This window comes from Pelobates fuscus, chromosome 4 (genome assembly GCF_036172605.1).
Source record: "Pelobates fuscus isolate aPelFus1 chromosome 4, aPelFus1.pri, whole genome shotgun sequence".
Classification (NCBI taxonomy): Eukaryota; Metazoa; Chordata; class Amphibia; order Anura; family Pelobatidae; genus Pelobates; species Pelobates fuscus.
The window spans coordinates 226,694,815-226,714,864 of record NC_086320.1 but is presented as its reverse complement, the minus strand read 5'-3'; the positions used below and the strand labels follow the sequence as shown (position 1 = coordinate 226,714,864).

The following is a 20,050-nucleotide window of genomic DNA, read 5'->3' as shown; positions in this document are numbered from 1 at the left end:
TACTTATCAATGGAACGTCGTTGACAACGAATACTATGCACGCGTACTATTCAACAGTCACACCCGTTTCCTCTGGCAACAGCACCACGTGGTACGGTTACCAAGTGAAATGTACACAATAACACAATAAACACTCAGGGAATTCCCGTACACACACAGCTGTTACACCAGTCACTAAATAATCAATATTATGCCCTTTGGCGAAACTATACAGTCACCCACGCTATAATTCTCTATGTATGAATTACCCGTCTATAACACACCCCAGTAACATCGTCTTTTACAAATAGCGGTTACAGTACGGTTAGCATAGGTCAAAGCACAATTTAAGGTCACAATACAATTATTAGTGGTTATGGTGTTAAACATGCAATGGACGACAATGATTAGTACTTATATACAGTGTCAGTAAATATACAGGGTTATGGTACCGTGCACTATGATACAGCAACACACTATTAACACTCTCGCTAGACGGCTGAGCTCGCGCTATCTAACAAGATATACACGCTACTAAACAATCTTTAACACATTTACAATCCCAACTAAACTATTGGCCAGTACCTTGAATGGACTACCTAAAACTATCTACATCCGTTTTGGTTAGCCACACTGCCCAAGCACCACATATAGCGAACTAGAGGACCGAATTTACACAGACGCCTCTTAGTCTATTACTCTATCAAAAATCTAGTGGGTTCCAAATTTACACGCCTTCCCACTTAGCCAAGATAGGTTGAGAGCTATAGTGCAGGCTCCTTATATAGGCACATAACTCCTCCCATATTAAGCTCCACCCGCACATTCTCTTGACCAGTCAATACAAATAAGAATTAACTTCCTGCTTGACCGCATGGCCTGTCCAGCACAATGGAGGAGGGGAATACTATATCCTGTATTCTTGCACATGCTCCGTACACTACTGATCGTATCTTGCCTCGTGCAACCAACTGATCGATACGTCAGCATATGCACGTACACATGCCACGTGGTAATCTCGGCCTACTAAATTTATTTTTACCGAGATTCCCCCACAGTATATGTGTATCTGTATGTGTCAGTGTGTGTCTGTGTATCTGTTTGTGTGTCTGTGTTTGTATCATTGTGTCTGTATGTGTGTGTCTCTATCTGTATGTGTATCTTTATGTGTGTGTGTCAGTGTTTGTCTGTATCTGTGTATGACTGTGTTTCTATGTAACTGCATGTGTGTACCTATGTGTCTGTGTATGTGTGCCAGTGTGTGTATATGTGAGTATATGTGTATATGTGCATACATCCCAGCATTTCACCTACACTACACACAAATACAACCCTGCATCCAAATGTAAACACTACATAAAAACACACCACCATATTCAAAAACCACACTACAGAAAAATGCACGCCTGCCTTCAAATACCAATACGTACAAACACACCCGTACATTTACTCACACATACTCCATACAAAAACATTCAAACGCTGCTCGGTGCTAAATACATTAAAAAAATGTGTGGGTGTTTTTTACAGTTTTAAGCTGGGGAAGGGGGGTGCCAAATATAGGATCCACCCCGGGTGCCAAATGCTCCAGGTACGCCCCTGCATGCACTGTATGAGCCTGGGTTATTGCAAGCACTGTACACACTGCATGAGCCCGGGTTATTATAAGCACTGTACACACTGTATGAGCCTGGGTTATTATAAAAACAGTACACACTGTATGAGCTCAGGTTATTATTTTTTTTTATTATCAGGTTATAATTTTTATTATATTTATAAAGCGCCAACAAATTCCGTAACGCTTTACAATAGGTGGACTAACAAACATGTAATTGTAACCATACAAGTTTGACGCACAGAAACAGATGGATTAAGGGCCCTGCTCAGTGAGATTACATGCTAGAGGGAGTGGGGTAAAGTGACACAAAAGGTAAGGGAAGTATTAGGGAAGTAGATTGGTAGAATAGTATTTAATGAAGACTTGGTGTGGGTTTTTTTGGAGCCATATTACAGGCAATGTACACACTGTACGAGCCCGGGTTACTATAAGCACTGTACGAGCCCAGGTTATTATAAGCACTGTACACACTGTATGAGCCCGGGTTATTACAAGCACTGTATGCACTGTATGAGCTTGGGTTACTATAAGCACTGTACACACTGTTGGGGCAGGCGTGTCCAAAAGGCGGCACAGGCGGCCGGCTTAGGGCGCACTGGCCCGGGGGGGGGGCTAAATAAGAGTGAGAGACATGAAGGAAGCGCTCAGCACCTTCGGCAGTCACTCAGTGTAGCGGCCGGACTCACTGAGAGAGCACTTCCACACTAAGGGAGGGGAAGGGACTACTAAGGAGGGGGGGGGGAGGGGGTGAGAGACAAACACTTGAGTGGGGGGGAGAAACTAAGAGACGGGAGGAAAGGGAATGGAAACACTAAAGGGAAGGAGGAAGGGGGACCACTAAAAGAGAGGGGATGGAGGGGAGAGGAACCCTAAAAGAAGGGGGTGAAGATGGGGGGGACCACTAAGAGACAGGGAAGGGAGGGGAGATGGCAACTAAGGGAGGGGGGAGGAACTCTAAAGGACAGGGGAGGGCAGATGAACACTAAGAGACAGGGAGGAGGACCACTAAGGAAGAGGAAGAGAAGAACACTGAGGGACAGGGAAGATGAACACTAAAGGGGCAGGAAGGGGAGGGGAACACTAAGGGACAGGAAGGGGAGAGAACCACTAAGGGACATGGAGGGGAGGGGAGGGGAGAGAAACACTTAGGGACATAGAGGGGAGAGTGGCACACAGGGGGGCCTGAGTGGGGAGAAAGAAACACAGAGGGGCATGATGGGGTGGAAAGACACAGATAAGGCTGGGGTTGTAAGAGACACACAGAAGGGCCTGGGGGGTGGAAATAAAAAGGGGCTGTGGCCTGGGGAAGAGGAAAAAGAGAGAGGGGCTGGGGGTGAAAAAGAAACACACAAAGGAGTTGTGCAGAGTAAAAGACACAAAGCAGCTGGGAGAGAAGGAGACACACAAAGGAGCTGGGGGGAGTAAGACACACAATGGGGGATTGTAAAATATACACAAGGGAGGTGTAAGACACACAATGGGGAAAGATAGGGCACAAGATGCACTAAAGGGTGTAAGGCATTTAAAAGAGTGGATAAGACACATAAAGGGGTTTAAGGAGTACACAGGCAAGTATGCTTTTCTTTTTTTTTTTTTTTTGGTGAGGGGCGCCAAAATCATATTCACCTGTGTACCCAAAAATCCTTGCACTGGCCGTGTACACTGTAATAACTTTGGTTACTATAAGCACTGTATGAGATCGAGTTACTATAAGCACTGTACATACTGTAGCCACCAGGCTCTGTAATAATAAGTGTATACATAATATATGTACAAAATAGGAGAATATCTGCTAAACCAACAGAAATCAAATCAACATACGGTATAACTGTGTGTACATATATTGTGGAAGAAAAGAGGAAGTCTTCGGGCACCTTTGAAGCTTCTCCTGGTACAGGGAAGTTTCTTTATGTCTCATTTAATTTGCACTGAATGCTCTTTAGTTTGTGAATACAAACATCTATTTTTTGGCAATTGCACTTTCTGTAATACTAGGGGCGCGAGACAGAAGGGGTAGGGGCTCTGGAGCACGCGCCCGCAGGAGCCTTATGAAATCACTGATGAGGGCACTGTGCTCGCGCCGACCAGAACGGATATGGAAAGCGGGAGAAAAAGGGGCGTGTCCCGCGGAGGCCGTGCGCACACCCCGTTGCCAGGACAGCGAGCCGGCTGTGAGGGTTTAAAAGGTGCCGCGCATGCGCTCTGCTCTATTTTTAGGACCGTTTTTTTTGTGTCTGTGTGTTTCCTTCCTCGGGCCGCAGGTCGCGCGCACCTGGACGTCACCCACGAGTGAGCGGAATCGGCTAAGAACTCGGAGAAGGGTGGGCTGTGCCGCACGAGACAAGAAGTATCGCGGGTGAGAGACCGAGAGCAGGCGAGCCGCGATACTAGCTCTATCCCCCCCGCTCGCTCCCCCACCTCAGCGAGTGACAGCGCTGTGTGCAGCGAGTGGGTGCTGGGTAATAATGGGAGACCGGGTGTAATTACACGTGTGTGAGGAGGGTGCCGGTAGTGTGTACACCGCTCAGCCCTCCCGGGACTGAGTGCACTCTCAGCGTTTATGAGCTGCTGCTCTGCCAGGCCGGGATGGGCTGCGGCCCGGCCGGGCTCCCGATATCTCGCTACTCGGGCTGTCCGTTACCATATGTCAGGCTGGACATGTTTCCTCCCTGTATTATAAAATCGGTGTGCAGGGGGAGCATGCGGTGTATGAGTGGAATTACTTCCTCTCCCTCTTCCATTTAATTGGGCCCATTGCGCCCCCCCCATACCCCGCTCACCAAACTTAATCTGTAAATCACAGCCCTACTCCTGTCACTTGTAACACCCCACCCCCTGTGGTTTTTGTTTATTCAAGTCTGTGACAGATTTGCAAAACAAGCTCTCTCCCAAATCAGTGATGGCTAACCTTCACTGCCAGATGTTCCTGAAGCACACTCCCCATCTGTTGGGTGTATAGCACAGAAACACCAGGACTGCCATTACTGCCCCTCAATAATGTGCTGGTGATTGTGTAAATGCTGTATATATTCAGTATCTATGCTTGTGTCCTTGTGTAATCTCTCTTCGTCTCCCTACAGATGAAGCCCGGCTCTCTAAGCACACCCTCCTCTTGGCTCTCTTCACCGGCTTCTAAGCTCTAGAGAAGACACAGCAGGAATATTGGAGTTGGCTAACCAGTACCACCCTGATCAACTTTAGTCTCTCCCAACCACCCCTTCACCTTTCCTTTCATTGTTGTTTATTTGTGTCTAAACCTCTTGAGCACTTGAAAGAGGTATATCTTGTCCAAATCAGGCAAACCTTAGCTAAAAGCCCCATCCGCCTATATTTTCCATACAGGAAAACCTTATCAGCCCTAAAGGCACTGTATTTAATATCAATGTGCTTTTATGAATTTATTTCCATAGCAGTTTCATCACCCCCAAAACATTCCTTGTTTTAATATTCACTATTCTCCCTGTGTTACTTACTTTTTATTTTTAATATGTCTGTAGCTTTTTAGTGTTGGTTTTCTTATGTAACCTTAAAGACAACTTTTGCTTTTAGCCCCAACTGTAAGGCCTTCTCCTTGTACACTGTGTCTACTTTTCTGCTTGTTGCATGGATCCCCGGGTAGCCTGGATACAGCCTGAACAAAGGGGACCTGCTAATGCCCTCTGGATGCAAATATGGGATACCTCACAGGGCTTACGAGAGCGACGACTAAAACAAGCTGTCTCAATACCCGGTGGTAGCAATGGCAATTCAGTAAGTGGCCCACCTAATTACCCTGCCTATCTATGCCTCAACACCTTGGCAATGGACAGGTGTAATGCATTCCAGTCAAACTCATCTTCTCGACCTGGCACGCCTTGCTCTTCTTCATCCTCCTCGTCTGGAGACAAGGAACAGGAAGTACCTGTTGTTTCTGGCTGTGCTCTTCCTCCATCATCAACTTCTCAATCATTTGAAGATGGTGTTGGAGCTCGCACCTCAAGGTTACAGAAAAACCCTTCTGTGTCATCTTGTTCGTCTTCTGAATTTGGTTCTGATGGTCTCAGATGCTCTTCTCCAAGTAGTGTTGGGTTAGGACAATGTCAGGGTAGTTTAAATACAAACATTTCAACTTCTGGTTCAGTTCAGCACAGTTACATGGGCAATGAGCTCCACAACAACAACATATATGGCCAAAATTCAAACTCTGTTGCCAGTCGGGAAGATTCTCCGGTCTTCCTTAATAAATCTCACCACAGTGATTTACACCATAACTTTCTCAACCAGTTGTCCAGCTGTTATGACCAGCTTCATCAGTATCATCCCAGCCGAAGGAAAAGAGAGAATAAAGCAAGCACCTATGGCATGAATTATTTGCTATCTGAAGACAGAGGAGGAATGAACTGGCTTGACTGTAAACCTCATTCAACGTTTGCCTCTGGCACTCCTTGGAAGACCAAGAATTACAGTCCAGATTTAAAGGGGTAAGGTACCAGTTTGAGCATGTTATGTATTGACCTGTGTATGTGAAATGGCGCAAGTGAGGCTTTCTTGTACACACAGCTGGTTGTTTTTTAGGTCTTTCCGTTGTCTAATGCAGGGGTTCTGAAGAGGGTGGATTTAACTATAAATAAGAATTACAATTACAAGAAAACTTACAGGAACGATAAGTTGAAGAGGACCCTGCTCAAACGAGCTTACAGTCTATAGGTGTACAGTTAGTGTTTGTATATAATGTTAGCATTTTGATGCAGGGGTGTTTGTAATATTTGCATGCAGGGGATGCAGAGTTGGCTTTTAAATGCGGATGTACATTTATGTGTTGTATTAGTGTTTTGAGTGAAGTGTTTTTGAGTATTTGTATATAAATTAGCATCCAGTGTTTTTTGTGTGTGTGTGTGTTTGCTGGGATGTACGTACATATGCCACATACATACATACAGACATGAAAAAAAATAGAAAACCCCTGCACTCCAAATAAGAAAAAATGTATACCTGGTGCTCTGGTAGCTCAAATGTAGAAAATAGCAGAAGACCGTCACTCAAGGAATTTGATCAAAAATATTTACTGTTCAAAAGATTCGACGTTTCAGCTCCTCTAGGGAGCTTTCATCAGGACATACCTATGCTACGTGTGTGTAATGTGACTTAAAGGGGTAATTTAAGCTCCCAAACTGCTTTAGCTAGCTTAAATGAGTACTATAATGTTAGGAATACAAATCGGTATTCTTAACACTATATATAATGTTAAACTAGCTGTTTTGGTCCCCTGCCCTACTTTCTGTGGAGTTAAGAGGTTGTTTTACTTGTCTTTGCTCCATCGCCTGGCTGATCCCACCTTCACAATAATCTGTCTTGATACTTGCCAATCCAATGTTTTTCAATTGGAAGGCATTGGGAAGTTATTGCACATGCGCAGCAAAATGCAATGACAATCTGCATCTCCTTATAGAGTTCAATGTCTTCATGCAGAGCACGGAGATGCCGAACGTAGATGTTGCCCACAATGCAGCAATTAAATGGGAAGCACCTATAGGTGCCTGTACTTGAGTGGCCTGCAGGGGATATATATTTCGGTGCCAAAAGCCTCTTATTTATATTTATAAAAAAAATTAAAAAGGGACCATACGTACCAGAATCATTTTAATGAAGTGGTTTGGGTGCATAAACAGAAATGAGTACACTTGTCCACAACCACTCTAACGGCTGTCAGACTGACTTCTTTTAGAACAGGCTTTCCCAAACTCCGGCCCTCCAGATGTTGCTGAACTAAAACTCCCATGATTCTATGAATGAACTAGATAGGCTGAGAATCATGGCAGTTGTAGTTCAGCAAAATCTGGAGGGCCGGAGTTTGGGGAAGCCTGTTTTAGAAAGTCTTCCTTTTTGTAGACCTTTGCTTTTCAGAGGTCTTCAAATGTGGTGTGTTTAACCCCTCAAGGAGACATGACCTGATTCCCTTTTATTCCAGAAGTTTGGTCCTTAAGGGGTTAAAGCTGTGAATGCTTCTCTTAGAGAACCATTGGATTGGTGAATAGTGCTGTGCATGATAATGGGTTCTCCATGCTTCTTTAAGAGAAATATTGGATGAGACTGAGATTATCAACACTGATCTCAGAAGTAGCTGGATTACGGGTTATTTTAAAGGTTTATGAATAAGAGAAAAAAAATGTGTTCCAATTATTTTACATGAAATTGGAGTTCATCTAACTTGTGCTGTATTAAATTATTCAAACTGCATCACAGCTTGAAACCTTATTGGAATATATGATGCATTTATACATGGATCCATTAACCCCTTAAGACCGGAGGGCGTACTATTACGTCCTTTTAAAAGCAGCTCTAAACGCCGCAGGGCGTAATAGTACGCCCTCCGGTTTTTAGTAACTTACCCGGTCGCCGGCGGTCCCACGCCGGCGATCGCGGTTGGGGGGACTCCAAGGGAGCCCCCCCGCGACACATCTTCCTCCTCCGGTCATGTGAGAGTGAGGTCCTTGCGAGGACCTCACAATCACATGGCCGGTATAGCTGGCTGCAGCAATGCCAGCAGGGGGACTAACTGTAATGACAGTTGGTCCCCCTGCTGGCTGAAATCAAATCAAATAAATGTTAAATAAGTGTAAAAAAAAAAAATTTTATACTTGGATCATATATATATACCGTATATACTCGAGTATAAGCCGAGTTTCAGCACATTTTTTGTGCTGAAAAACCCCAACTCGGCTTATACTCGAGTCAGTGTCTGTATTATGGCAATTTACATTGCCATAATACAGACAGGGGCTGGCAGAGAGTTTACTTACCTCTCCTGCAGCTCCTGTCAGCTCCCTTCTCCTCCGCGGCGGTCCGTTCAGCACCTCGGTCAGCTCCCAGTGTAAGTCTCGCGAGAGCCGCGGGGTCATAGTGCGGCTCTCGCGAGTCTTACAGTGTGAGCTGACAGAGGGAGCTGCGCGGAGGAGAAGGGAGCTGACAGGAGCTGCAGGAGAGGTAAGTGCTCCCTGCCTGCCTCCCTTCTCCCCCCACTGAACCACCAATGCCACTGGACCACCAGGGAGTGAGAGCCCCCCTCCCTGGCCAGCTAGCAAGCAGGGAGGGGGGACGAAAAAAATATATATAAATAATAAAATATTAATAATTAAAAAAAATAATAATAGTACAAATAAAATAATACAAAATAATAATGAAAAAAAATTAAAATAATTAAAAAAATAATAATTAAATAAAATAAAATAATAAAAAAATATTAAAATAATAATAAAAAAAAAAAATTGCCCACCCCCAACCAATGCTCTGCAACACACACACACACACACACACACACACACACACTGCATTCATACATACACACACTGCACACATACACATACACACACACTGCATTCATACACACTGCACTCATATACACACACTGTACTCATATACACACACACACACTGCACTCATACACACACTGCACTCATACACACACTGCACTGCGCTCACACACTGCACTGCGCTCACACACTGCACTGCATTCATACACACGCACTGCAAATAAATATTCAATTAATATAATTTTTTTAGGATTTAATATTATTTAGAAATGTACCAGTAGCTGCTGCATTTCCCACCCTAGTCTTATACTCGAGTCAATACGTTTTCCCAGTTTTTTTGGGTAAAATTAGGGGCCTCGGCTTATATTCGGGTCGGCTTATACTCGAGTATGTGTGTGTGTGTGTATATGTGTGTGTGTGTATGTGTGTGTGTGTGTATATGTGTGTGTGTGTATATGTGTGTGTGTGTGTATATGTGTGTGTGTGTGTGTATATATGTGTGTGTGTGTGTGTGTATATATGTGTGTGTGTGTGTGTGTGTATATATATGTGTGTGTGTGTGTGTGTGTATATATATGTGTGTGTGTGTGTATATATATGTGTGTGTGTGTGTGTATGTATATGTATATGTATGTGTGTATATATATATGTATATGTATGTGTGTGTATATATATGTATATGTATGTGTGTATATATATGTATATGTATGTGTGTGTATATATGTATATGTATGTATATATATATATGTATATATATATCAAATTACACGTAGACTGATACTGATTAAATATATATATATAATTATTGTTATATATATATATTTATAAATAATATAAAAAAAATGTAAATACGTAAAAAAATAAAATAAAAAAATAATTAAAAATAAAATATTAAAAAATATATAGATGTGTGTTATTTCGTTCTAACTGTATTGTGATATTAATATATATATTTATATCAAAATACACGTAGAACGAAATAATATATATCTATATACATAAATATATACGTATATATCACTATATATATACCCCTATATAAATAAAAATATTAAAAAATATATATATATATATATACGTATATATACACATATGTGTGTGTGTGTATATATATATATATATATATATATATATATATATATATATATATATATATATATATATATATATATTAATTTATATTAATTCTACACATATATTTATGTAATAATTTTACATAATTAGGTATCCTAATTAATTAAAATTAGCGGGACCTGCCTGACAACCCATGCCGAAAGTATAGGGAATTTAATTTGCTAGCACTATATTTAACCCTATAACTTTCCAAGACACCATAAAACCTGTACATGGGGGGTACTGTTTTACTCGGGAGACTTCGCTGAACACAAATATTAGTGTTTCAAAACAGTAAAATGTATTACAACCATGATATCGCCAGTAAAAGTGACGTTTTTTGCATTTTTCACGCACAAACAGCACTTACAGGGACGATATTATTGCTGCAATACTTTTTACTGTTTTGAAACACAAATATTTGTGTTCAGCGAAGTCTCCTGAGTACAACAGTACCCCTCATGTACAGGTTTTATGGTGTTTTCAAAAATTACAGCGTCAAATATAAGGCTTGTGTTTAATTTTTTTCACATTAAAATTCGCCAGATTGCTTACGTTGCCTTTATGACCCTATGGTAGCCCAAGAAGGAAAATTACCCCTATGATGGCATACCATTTGCAATAGTAGACAACCCAAGGTATTGCAAATGGGGTATGTCCAGTCTTTTTTAGTAGCTACTTAGTCACAAACACTGGCCAAAATTGGCGTTTTTTGCATTTTTCACACACAAACAAATACTAACGCTAACTTTGGCCAGTGTTTGTGACCAAATGGCTACTAAAAAAGACTGGACATACCCCATTTGCAATACCTTGGGTCGTCTACTATTGCAAATGGCATGCCATTATGGGTGTAAATTTATTTCCTGGGCTACTATACAGTCTCAAAGGCAACGTAACCAATCTGGCGAATTTCAATTTCAAATGTAACACGCTATATTTGACCCTGTAACTTCCCAAAACACCATAAAACCTGTAGATAGGGGGTACTGTTTTACACGTGAGACTTTGCTGAATACAAATATGTGTATTTTATTGCAGTAAAAGCAAACAGTATTATGACATTGACAGTTAAAATGTCATGTAGAACTAAAAAATAAAAAAATCTTATTTTCTCCCATTTTTTTCATATTAAATTAGGTTTCATAGCTAAATATTTGATATTAAATGAAAGCCTTGTTTCCCCTGAATAAAATGATATATAATAAGGGGGGGGTGCATTTAATATGAAAGAGGTGAATTACGGTTGGACAGACATATAGCGCAAATGCCAGGTTTTGTTTACGTTTTGTTTCTTTCACAACTTGTACATTTGGCTGCGGTGTTAAGGGGTTAAAGAAACAAATTCACAGACACAATATTTAGATTCTCATCTGTGTGGGAAGTGTAAAACTTCAATCCTTAAAGGAACATTCCAGACACGCAAAACACTTCATCTTGCTGAAGTCTGTCATATTTGTTATGGTTCATAAGTGTTCAGTAGAAATTGGAGCATCTATAATTTGGTACAGAAACCTCACCCTTACAATCAAGGTTGTCCTGCTTCCGTTTGCCCCACAGAGCTTGAGCTAAAAGCGTGACTGCCTTCCCTGTTCTTAACAGTTTGTGCTGGGGAAAGAGAAGAGCTTACAAAGGCTTTAGACGGCAGCTTTTTCAGTATGTTGTGTGTTTGTTTTTGTTTTTTCCACTATGCTGCTAAAGAAGGCACGCAAAAAAATACATGATTTTTTTTTTTTTCCTCCTTTTGGGGGTTGTCTAATAAAATGTTTTAGAAACATAGAAACATAGAATGTGACGGCAGATAAGAACCATTCGGCCCATCAAGTCTGCCCAGTTTTCTAAATACTTTCATTAGTCCCTGGCATTATCTTATAGTTAGGATAGCCTTATGCCTATCCCACGCATGCTTAACCCCTTAAGGACACATGACGTGTGTGACACGTCATGATTCCCTTTTATTCCAGAAGTTTGGTCCTTAAGGGGTTAAACTCCTTTACTGTGTTAACCTCTACCACTTCAGCTGGAAGGCTATTCCATGAATCCACTACACTCTCAGTAAAGTAATACTTCCTGATATTATTTTTAAACCTTTGTCCTTCTAATTTTAGACTATGTCCTCTGGTTGTGGTAGTTTTTCTTCTTTTAAATATAGTCTCCTCCTTTACTGTGTTGATTCTCTTTATGTATTTAAATGTTTCTATCATATCCCCCTGTCTCGTCTTTCCTCCGAGCTATACATGTTAAGATCCTTTAACCTTTCCTGGTAAGTTTTATCCTGCAATCCATGAACCAGTTTAGTAGCCCTTCTTTGAACTCTCTCTAAGGTATCAATATCCTTCTGAAGATATGGTCTCCAGTACTGTGTACAGTACTCCAAGTGAGGTCTCACCAGTGTTCTGTACAATGGCATGAGCACTTCCCTCTTTCTACTGCTAATACCTCTCCCTATACAACCAAGCATTCTGCTAGCATTTCCTGCTGCTCTATTACATTGTCTGCCTAGCTTTAAGTCCTCAGAAATAATCACCCCTAAATCCCTTTCCTCAGATGTTGAGGTTAGGACTCTTATCAAATATTCTGTACTCTGCCCTTGGGTTTTTACGTCCAAGATGCATTATCTTGCACTTATCCACATTAAATGTCAGTTGCCGCAACTCTGACCATTTTTCTAGTTTACCTAAATCATTTTCCATTTGGCTTATCCCTCCTGGAACATCAACCCTGTTACATATCTTAGTATCATCCGCAAAAATACACACCTTGCCATCAAGACCTTCTGCAATATCACTAATAAAAATATTAAAGAGAATGGGTCCAAGTACAGATCCCTGAGGTACCCCACTGGTGACAAGCCCAAGCTTCGAATATACTCCATTGACTACAACACTCTGTTGCCTGTCACTCAGCCACTGCCTTACCCATTCAACAATATTGGAATCCAAACTTAAATATTGCAGTTTATTGATAAGCCTTCTATGTGCAACAGTGTCAAAAGCCTTACTGAAATCTAGGTAAGCAATGTCTACTGCACCACCCTGATCTATAATTTTAGTTACCCAATCAAAAAAATCAATAGGATTAGTTTGGCATGATCTCCCTGAAGTAAACCCATGTTGTCTCTGATCTTGAAATCCATGTGTTTTTAGATGTTCAACAATCCTATCCTTTAACATGGTTTCCATCACTTTCCCCACTACTGAAGTAAGGCTTACTGGCCTATAGTTGCCCGACTCCTCCCTATTACCTTTCTTGTGAATAATAAGAATTTTCAATGCAATGTGTGTGTGTGTGTGTGTGTATGTGTGTGTGTGTATGTATATGTATATATATGTATATACACACATATATATATTTTAGATTGACCTTCTTTCTGTGCTGCATGTAGACAAAATTAGTGCTATGTATTTTGTGTGAGCTGTTCTTGGTTAAGATTTTCACAAACTTTATATTCTATATAAAACCGTTAATGATGGGTATTGCATCTTCCTGGCCTGTAATATTTATGCTGGCCCTATTTTATTTTAATTATGTCATAAGCATGTTACACGTTTTTGTCCTAACAATTTTTTTATTTTTATTTTTTGTTTGTTTACCTAGTCTTCATGAAGAAATAGTAGACTTTTATGACTTTATGTCTCCAAGACCTGAAGAAGCTGCAATGAGGAGTGACGTCGTTAAGAGAATAGAAATAGTCATAAAAGAGCTGTGGCCTTCAGCTGATGTAAGTTAATTTCACTTTTACAGAAAAAAAATTACCAAGTCTTTCTAAAAGCTTCTAATACATTGTTAAAGTAGCTTTTTACTTCTGTTATACTTTTGCTTTAAGGGCATTAACCATGAAAAGGCTGTGGTATCTTGGATAATATTTGTTTCTTATGCTATTTAATCAGAAGCAGTGAGTCAAATACTTCATAAAGAACAGCACTGGAAGTACTAGATGCACATCACCAAATAAATTAAATCATTTGTGCGGAAGACTGTATTGGGGTTTTGTCATTTTTGATTGCAGGGACAGCATCTATGCCGCATAGTCTCTTCATTAAGATGGTTTGACGTTGCTCTTTAAGTCTAACTTTAATGTCTGGTGCAACTCAAGTAGTTAAGAGAAATCTTATGGGCAGTGCACAGTTTTTGACGTCTGTCTGTGGAACTGTATTGTTTTGCCACATTTAGTATTTGACTATTGGTAAATAGACCAGTTTGTGTTGAGCAATGTAGCTCGGCACTCTCTGTGTACAGATAGGAACATTAAGGAACTTTAATTCAATGCATGTCGGCACAAGTGTAGCCGAAAGTAGTTACTTTTTTTTTTTAGTTACGGTCTTGGATTGCTTAGTTGGCAAATTCGTATTGTCAGGTCACTTTTTTTTTTTTTTTTACTTGAGTGATGGCCAGAATACATATACAACTGTTGTTAAAAATTAACTTGCATTATGTTTTGTCAATCCTTATTTGACAGCAGTGGTCTTATTGCTGATTTAATGTGTTGTCTAATGTGTTAAAAGATCTTAAGATGCTATGGATTTGTAGTTTCAATTTGGTTTCATTTTTCTCTTTTTAGGTTCAAATCTTTGGAAGTTTTAGTACAGGACTCTATTTACCCACAAGGTGAGCTGGATTTTCTTGTGCTTATATTTATATTCACTTATATTATTTAGAAACGTTGGTTTTCAGTAAATGCTACACCAAATAAATGTTCTCTCTTCTGTGCCTTTTGCACTTTCACTTCCTCGCACTTTCACTTCCTTGGATATACTCTCAGTACATACTCGTTCAAGCTTTGCTTAAGGCCTCTGCAGACTTGATGCCCTCCACTGACTCCCATTATGGGGGGGGAAAAAATGCAAGCAATGATAAATGAACCGTGTATATACTAGAGTATAAGTCGACCCGAATATAAGTCGAGACCCCTAATTTTACCTCAAAAAACTGGGAAAACTTATTGACTCAAGTATAAGACTAGGGTGGGAAATGCAGCAGCTACTGGTAAATTTCTAAATAAAATTATATCCCCCAAAAATTATATTGAATATTTACACAGTGTTTGTGTGTGTGTATATAATGAATGCAGTATGTGATGCAGAGCCTTGGTGGGGGGGGTGGGCATCTTTATTATTTTTTAATTATCATTTTAATATTTTTTGTTTTTGATTAGTTTTATTTATTTTTATTTACATTTTTATTTTATTTTTTTCGCCCCCCCCCTCCCTGCTTGATACATGGCAGGGAGGGAGGCTCTCAGTCCCTGGTGGTCCGGTGGATGGGCTGAGTAAGGGGTGGGGCTGGCAGGAAGCGTTTACTTACCTTTCCTGCAGCTCCTGTCAGCTCACCTCCCCTCCACTGTAAGACTCGAGACCCGTGGCAATGCTCTGACCCCGCGGCTCTCGCGAGACTTACACTGGAGGAGAAGGGAGCTGACCGGACCGGCGCGGGGGGGGGGGGGGGGGGGCTGGCAGGAAGCGTTTACTTACCTTTCCTGCAGCTCCTGTCAGCTCCCTTCTCCTCCACTGTAAGTCTCGTGGCCGCGCGGAGCATTGCCACGGTAACCCGTGGCAATGCTCTGACCCTGCGGCTCTCGCGAGACTTACACTGGAGGAGAAGGGAGCTGACGGGGGCTGGCAGAGAGCGTTTACTTACCTTTCCTGCAGCTCCTAACAGCCCCTTGTCTGTATTATGGCAATGTAAGTTGCCATAATACAGACATTGACTCGAGTATAAGTCGAGTTGGTTTTTTCGAGTATATACGGTATCTCTAGTGTGTAATGCTGGGTACTGTTGTTTTCACTTTGTATGTTGCTCACTCAGTGATTCTCCATGCCAGACATACTAACACATCCCGCACAGGCAAACATACACGCACACATTAACGAGCACTGACGCACGCAAATTCTGTGATGGGCAGTCTTTCTAGCTACATAGCCTCGTCTGAGCACTGGGAAAAATAGATTGGACAGCACTTCCTACCTGTGCGGCCATGCATGTTTGAGAGGCTGTACCTTGTAACGGGTCCGTGCCATCGCTGGATTCCACAATGTTGTACAATGCCCTGCTTGATTAGTTATATTAGAGGGCCCCCTGTGGACCTCAAAAAATGACTGGTCCCTTTGTCAGAATATAGGCAGTACCCCCCCCCCCCCCCCAGCTCCATCTCACTTTTACCCACCCAACTCCCATACCAGTTTTTTCTTCCGCTCACAAAAAATTATTAGGCCACTGACACTGGTTGTCCAATAATACTGACTACTGGGAGCTGCATCACCTTCTCTTTCCCTCCATGAGAGATCAGTTCCACGTGGTGGGATGAAGCCTTATGGGCGGGAGACGCTTCAAATGGTAGGTTCCTGATGTACTGCAGTTTGAAGGAGGGGCTGGTGCAGGCAAACTAGTACAGACCAGCTCCTTCACAGATACAACCTTCACCCAGGATTTAAATAATTTGGGCAAACGATCCACTAAACCTTGGGGACCACATGCAATATTGTCTGATGCTTGGCACTTTTGCTTCCTTTCTATCTCCCAAATCTGTAGCAGTGCGAGAAGAGGCTGTCTGCTGTCGCTCCTTGTAACTCCGAATAGTAGGTGGCCCTCTACTGCAGCATCATGGTACAGGTCCTGATCTCCACTTAGGTGAATTATGCAACCTTTAGGCCTCAATGAGGAGCAAGGTCCTGTCAGCAGATCAGCTTACATTGCTCTTTCGTTGTTTGTGCTACACAGCATACCTTCAATCAGAGTGTTTTTGTGAAAAGGGGTGAGGTGACTAAGCATGTGGTGTTATGTAGGAGTTAATATTCACTTAAAGTATAGGCTAGGGTCCAGTTCTTTAAATAATACTACTGCTACTGACTACTCGCTTGCCTCTTTGTATTTGAGCTCTGAGTGCACTCACTCTCTAAACTCAGAAATGAGGGGTGATGGGGGATGAGGCCCTCTTATGACTTAATAGCCTGTATCACCCTCAACTTAGGCATTATTTTGTTACATATGTTGAAAATGTGTTAAACCATTGTTCAATTCAGGTCTTTTTTCCCTTTATTAAGTGATATAGATCTTGTTGTTTTTGGAAAATGGGAACGACCACCTCTGCAGCAATTGGAACAGGCATTACGCAAGCAAGGTGTTGCAGAGAAAATTAAAGTGCTGGATAAAGCAACAGTAAGCATTAATAAACTAAGCAATGCACAACATTTGGTAGTGGTACAGTGTTTTAATAACTTAATAAGCAGAATACTATAAAATTTAAACAAATTTACTAAATATCTGACTTGATGAATGAATTGTTATGCTTAAGACGACTTGTGCTAGCTAAATGACTAGCAAATTGGTACATTTTAGAAATTATTTACCTCTTTCTGGCTGTGTAAAAAGATCTATATATGTATGTTTATTTTATTTTCCCTCTTCTAGGTGCCTATAATTAAACTCACAGACCAGATGACTGATGTGAAAGTGGACATCAGTTTTAATGTAAAGACTGGTGTAAAAGCAGCTCAGTTCATAAAGGATTGCATTAAGGTAAAGTGGGCAGCATTATTTGGCTTGGTTAACTTGCATATTTTTTTTTTCTCCATTATTTATGATCGCTTAACGGTCAGACCTTTGGCTTGCCAGGACAAGTAGGTAGAAAAGGCTTTATCTTCTTAAAAGTGTGTATTTTGGGTAAACTCAACTTGGATTTTTAGTTTTTAATCCAATATCCTGACGTAGATTGTGGAGTGTAACAAGGAATTATCCCTGACGCCTTTTGCAAGTCTGTGAAAGGTGGTGTAAAGAAGTTGACTCTTACTATCCCTAATGCAATAGTTCAAATGTTGGTGTAAGGATTTTTGCCATTGATCCAGTTCAGCGAGTGTCTGTAACTTTTTGCAAGGGTAACCTCAAAACGATTAGGGAGACTTAGACTTGTGTTGAATCTGGAATTTTGTATTTTGCCCAAGCAATCCATTAAGTTTTTGCTGATAGAGGAAACTGTAAACAAGACAGCATGATCACTTCTGACTATTTAATAAAGATATGATGTTTATAAAAAAAACTCACACAGGCTTTGTTGGAATTTCATTGAAACTCCCAACACTCCTCCAGGGCAAATAATTGCATGTATGAATGTTCTTTTTACAATAATTACCATGTTTTATGATAGTGTCTATTTAAACAGGCCTTAATCTTCATCACATCTTATCTGAATGATGACTTAAATCTTACTAATGTTCTATTTTGATGCAATCCTTCACTACCACAGTTAATAGGATAATTTACTAAAGTGAGAATTCAAAGGGAATTTAAATCTTAAGGCCAGAATAGCTGAACTGAAAGCATAGCTAGCTTAGAATGTTTCTAATTTAGATATTTTGACAATTATGGAAGACACGTGTTAGGAATACAAAACTTTATTTTTAACCCTGTAATGTGCCTATGCATCCCTCCCCTCTCCTACATTATGAATGTTAGAAATCCTTTTTCACTTACCTGATTCCGGTGCCAAGGTTATTCGGCGCAGAATTACTACAATGGAGAAAGTGAATGTGCATGTGACTTGCCAGGACAAGTAGGTAGTAAGGGATATAACTTCCTGCTGCATACAGAGTTGTAGAAAAATGTAGATTTTTCTCTTGAAATTGGCACTTTCGATACAATAAGACAGAGGGGGACTTGTGCTAAATTTTAATGCTCTTCAAAGAGGTTTGCCCACTTGGAGACATGAAAACTTTTTAGAACAGTACAGTTTTAATAAATCTTCCCCATTGTTCCAGTTCTCCGTTCTCTGTATGCTTTCTTTATCGTTCGCTGTGTTTTGTGCTTCTTGCAGTAATAGTAATTGACAGGGGTCTAAGATGGAGGCACTCAGTTGCAAGATAGTTATTTTCTACATTTAATTTTTTTTTTTTCTTCACAAATACATATTGGCATGTGACCAACTGGAATACGAACACTAAACTAGTCTGTGTGGTCTGCTCTGCCAGCTGCATTTTGATTGCATTGTGCTTACCATTGTTTATTTTTGCTGTATTTCTAGCCTGAATTATAAAGCAGTTATTGCATAATTTCATAATCAGAGAATTAAATGTACTAATTTCTTTTCATTCTTTTGTCGACAGTTTTTGCATTCTATATTTATTCTCCCCATCTCTTTTCAGGAGTACTGTCTGCTGCCTTATTTGATTTTAGTGTTGAAACAATTTCTCCTTCAAAGAGATCTGAATGAAGTTTTTACTGGTGGAATTAGTTCTTACAGCCTTATTTTAATGGCAATTAGTTTCCTACAGGTATGTTTAATCGCTTAAGAACCACACTTGTTTGTTTTGTACTTAAAGGATTACTCCAACTTTAATGATAAAATAATTGCCTACATTACCAATGCCCATTGGGGCATAACTAATAATCCCCCTCCCCTTAAAACCTGTAAAGAATAAAAAGTTTTTCTAAAACTTTACTTAATCAAGCACCAGACGAAGCTGATATTCTGTGCCGCGTCCTGACATCACCCAGCACTTCCTTAAACTTGTCATTAAAAAAAAATTCTGTTAGTCCAATAAAAAAAATGTATTCAAGATACAAATTTTCTGTGTGTCTACACCCTTGTACAAGTTAGAGGGAGAACACACTGGGATGAAGGCATAAGCAATCTTCCCATTGCTGGCTCTCTGTCTGCAAGGCGGAAGATTTTTATGTCGGCAGTGTGCGTTGACGACAGGTGTAAAATATGCACAGAATAACTGACATCGGGTGGCCTAGACCGTTCTAGGCTGCATAATTTGCTGGAGATTTTGCTAGACCCCGGCACATAATTAAAAATAACACCCTGCACATTTGACTGAAGTGGTAATGGGGGTTGGAGTAACCCTTTAAATGTACATTATAGTCACCAAAACAACTTTAGCTTAATGAAGCAACTTTGGTGTATAGATCATGCCCCTGCAGGATCACTGCCATTTAGATGTCAATTTTTGTTTCTAGGTGACTAAAATGTTATAAGGCACTTAAAAACGTGTTCCCCCAATCCAGTCCACATGGACCACCAACAGTCCAGGATTTATGTATTTCCCTATTTTAT

General features: G+C 40.6%; 1 protein-coding gene across 3 annotated transcripts in view; it reads left to right on the top strand.

Annotated features, from left to right (window-relative positions):
* Positions 1-3,841: 3,841 nt before the first annotated feature.
* Positions 3,842-20,050, top strand: part of TENT4A (terminal nucleotidyltransferase 4A) — a 39,436-nt gene continuing 23,227 nt past the window's right edge. For 2 of the 3 annotated variants that reach the window (XM_063451922.1, XM_063451921.1), the window contains exons 1-7: positions 3,842-3,953; positions 4,678-6,057; positions 13,597-13,720; positions 14,561-14,607; positions 17,040-17,154; positions 17,407-17,514; positions 19,134-19,262. In XM_063451922.1, the coding sequence (XP_063307992.1) occupies positions 5,201-6,057; positions 13,597-13,720; positions 14,561-14,607; positions 17,040-17,154; positions 17,407-17,514; positions 19,134-19,262 (1,380 nt within the window). In that variant the 5' untranslated portion in view covers positions 3,842-3,953; positions 4,678-5,200. Of the gene's footprint in view, positions 3,954-4,677; positions 6,063-13,596; positions 13,721-14,560; positions 14,608-17,039; positions 17,155-17,406; positions 17,515-19,133; positions 19,263-20,050 lie in introns of those variants that run through there. The other variant, XM_063451923.1, reaches the window with a different exon arrangement.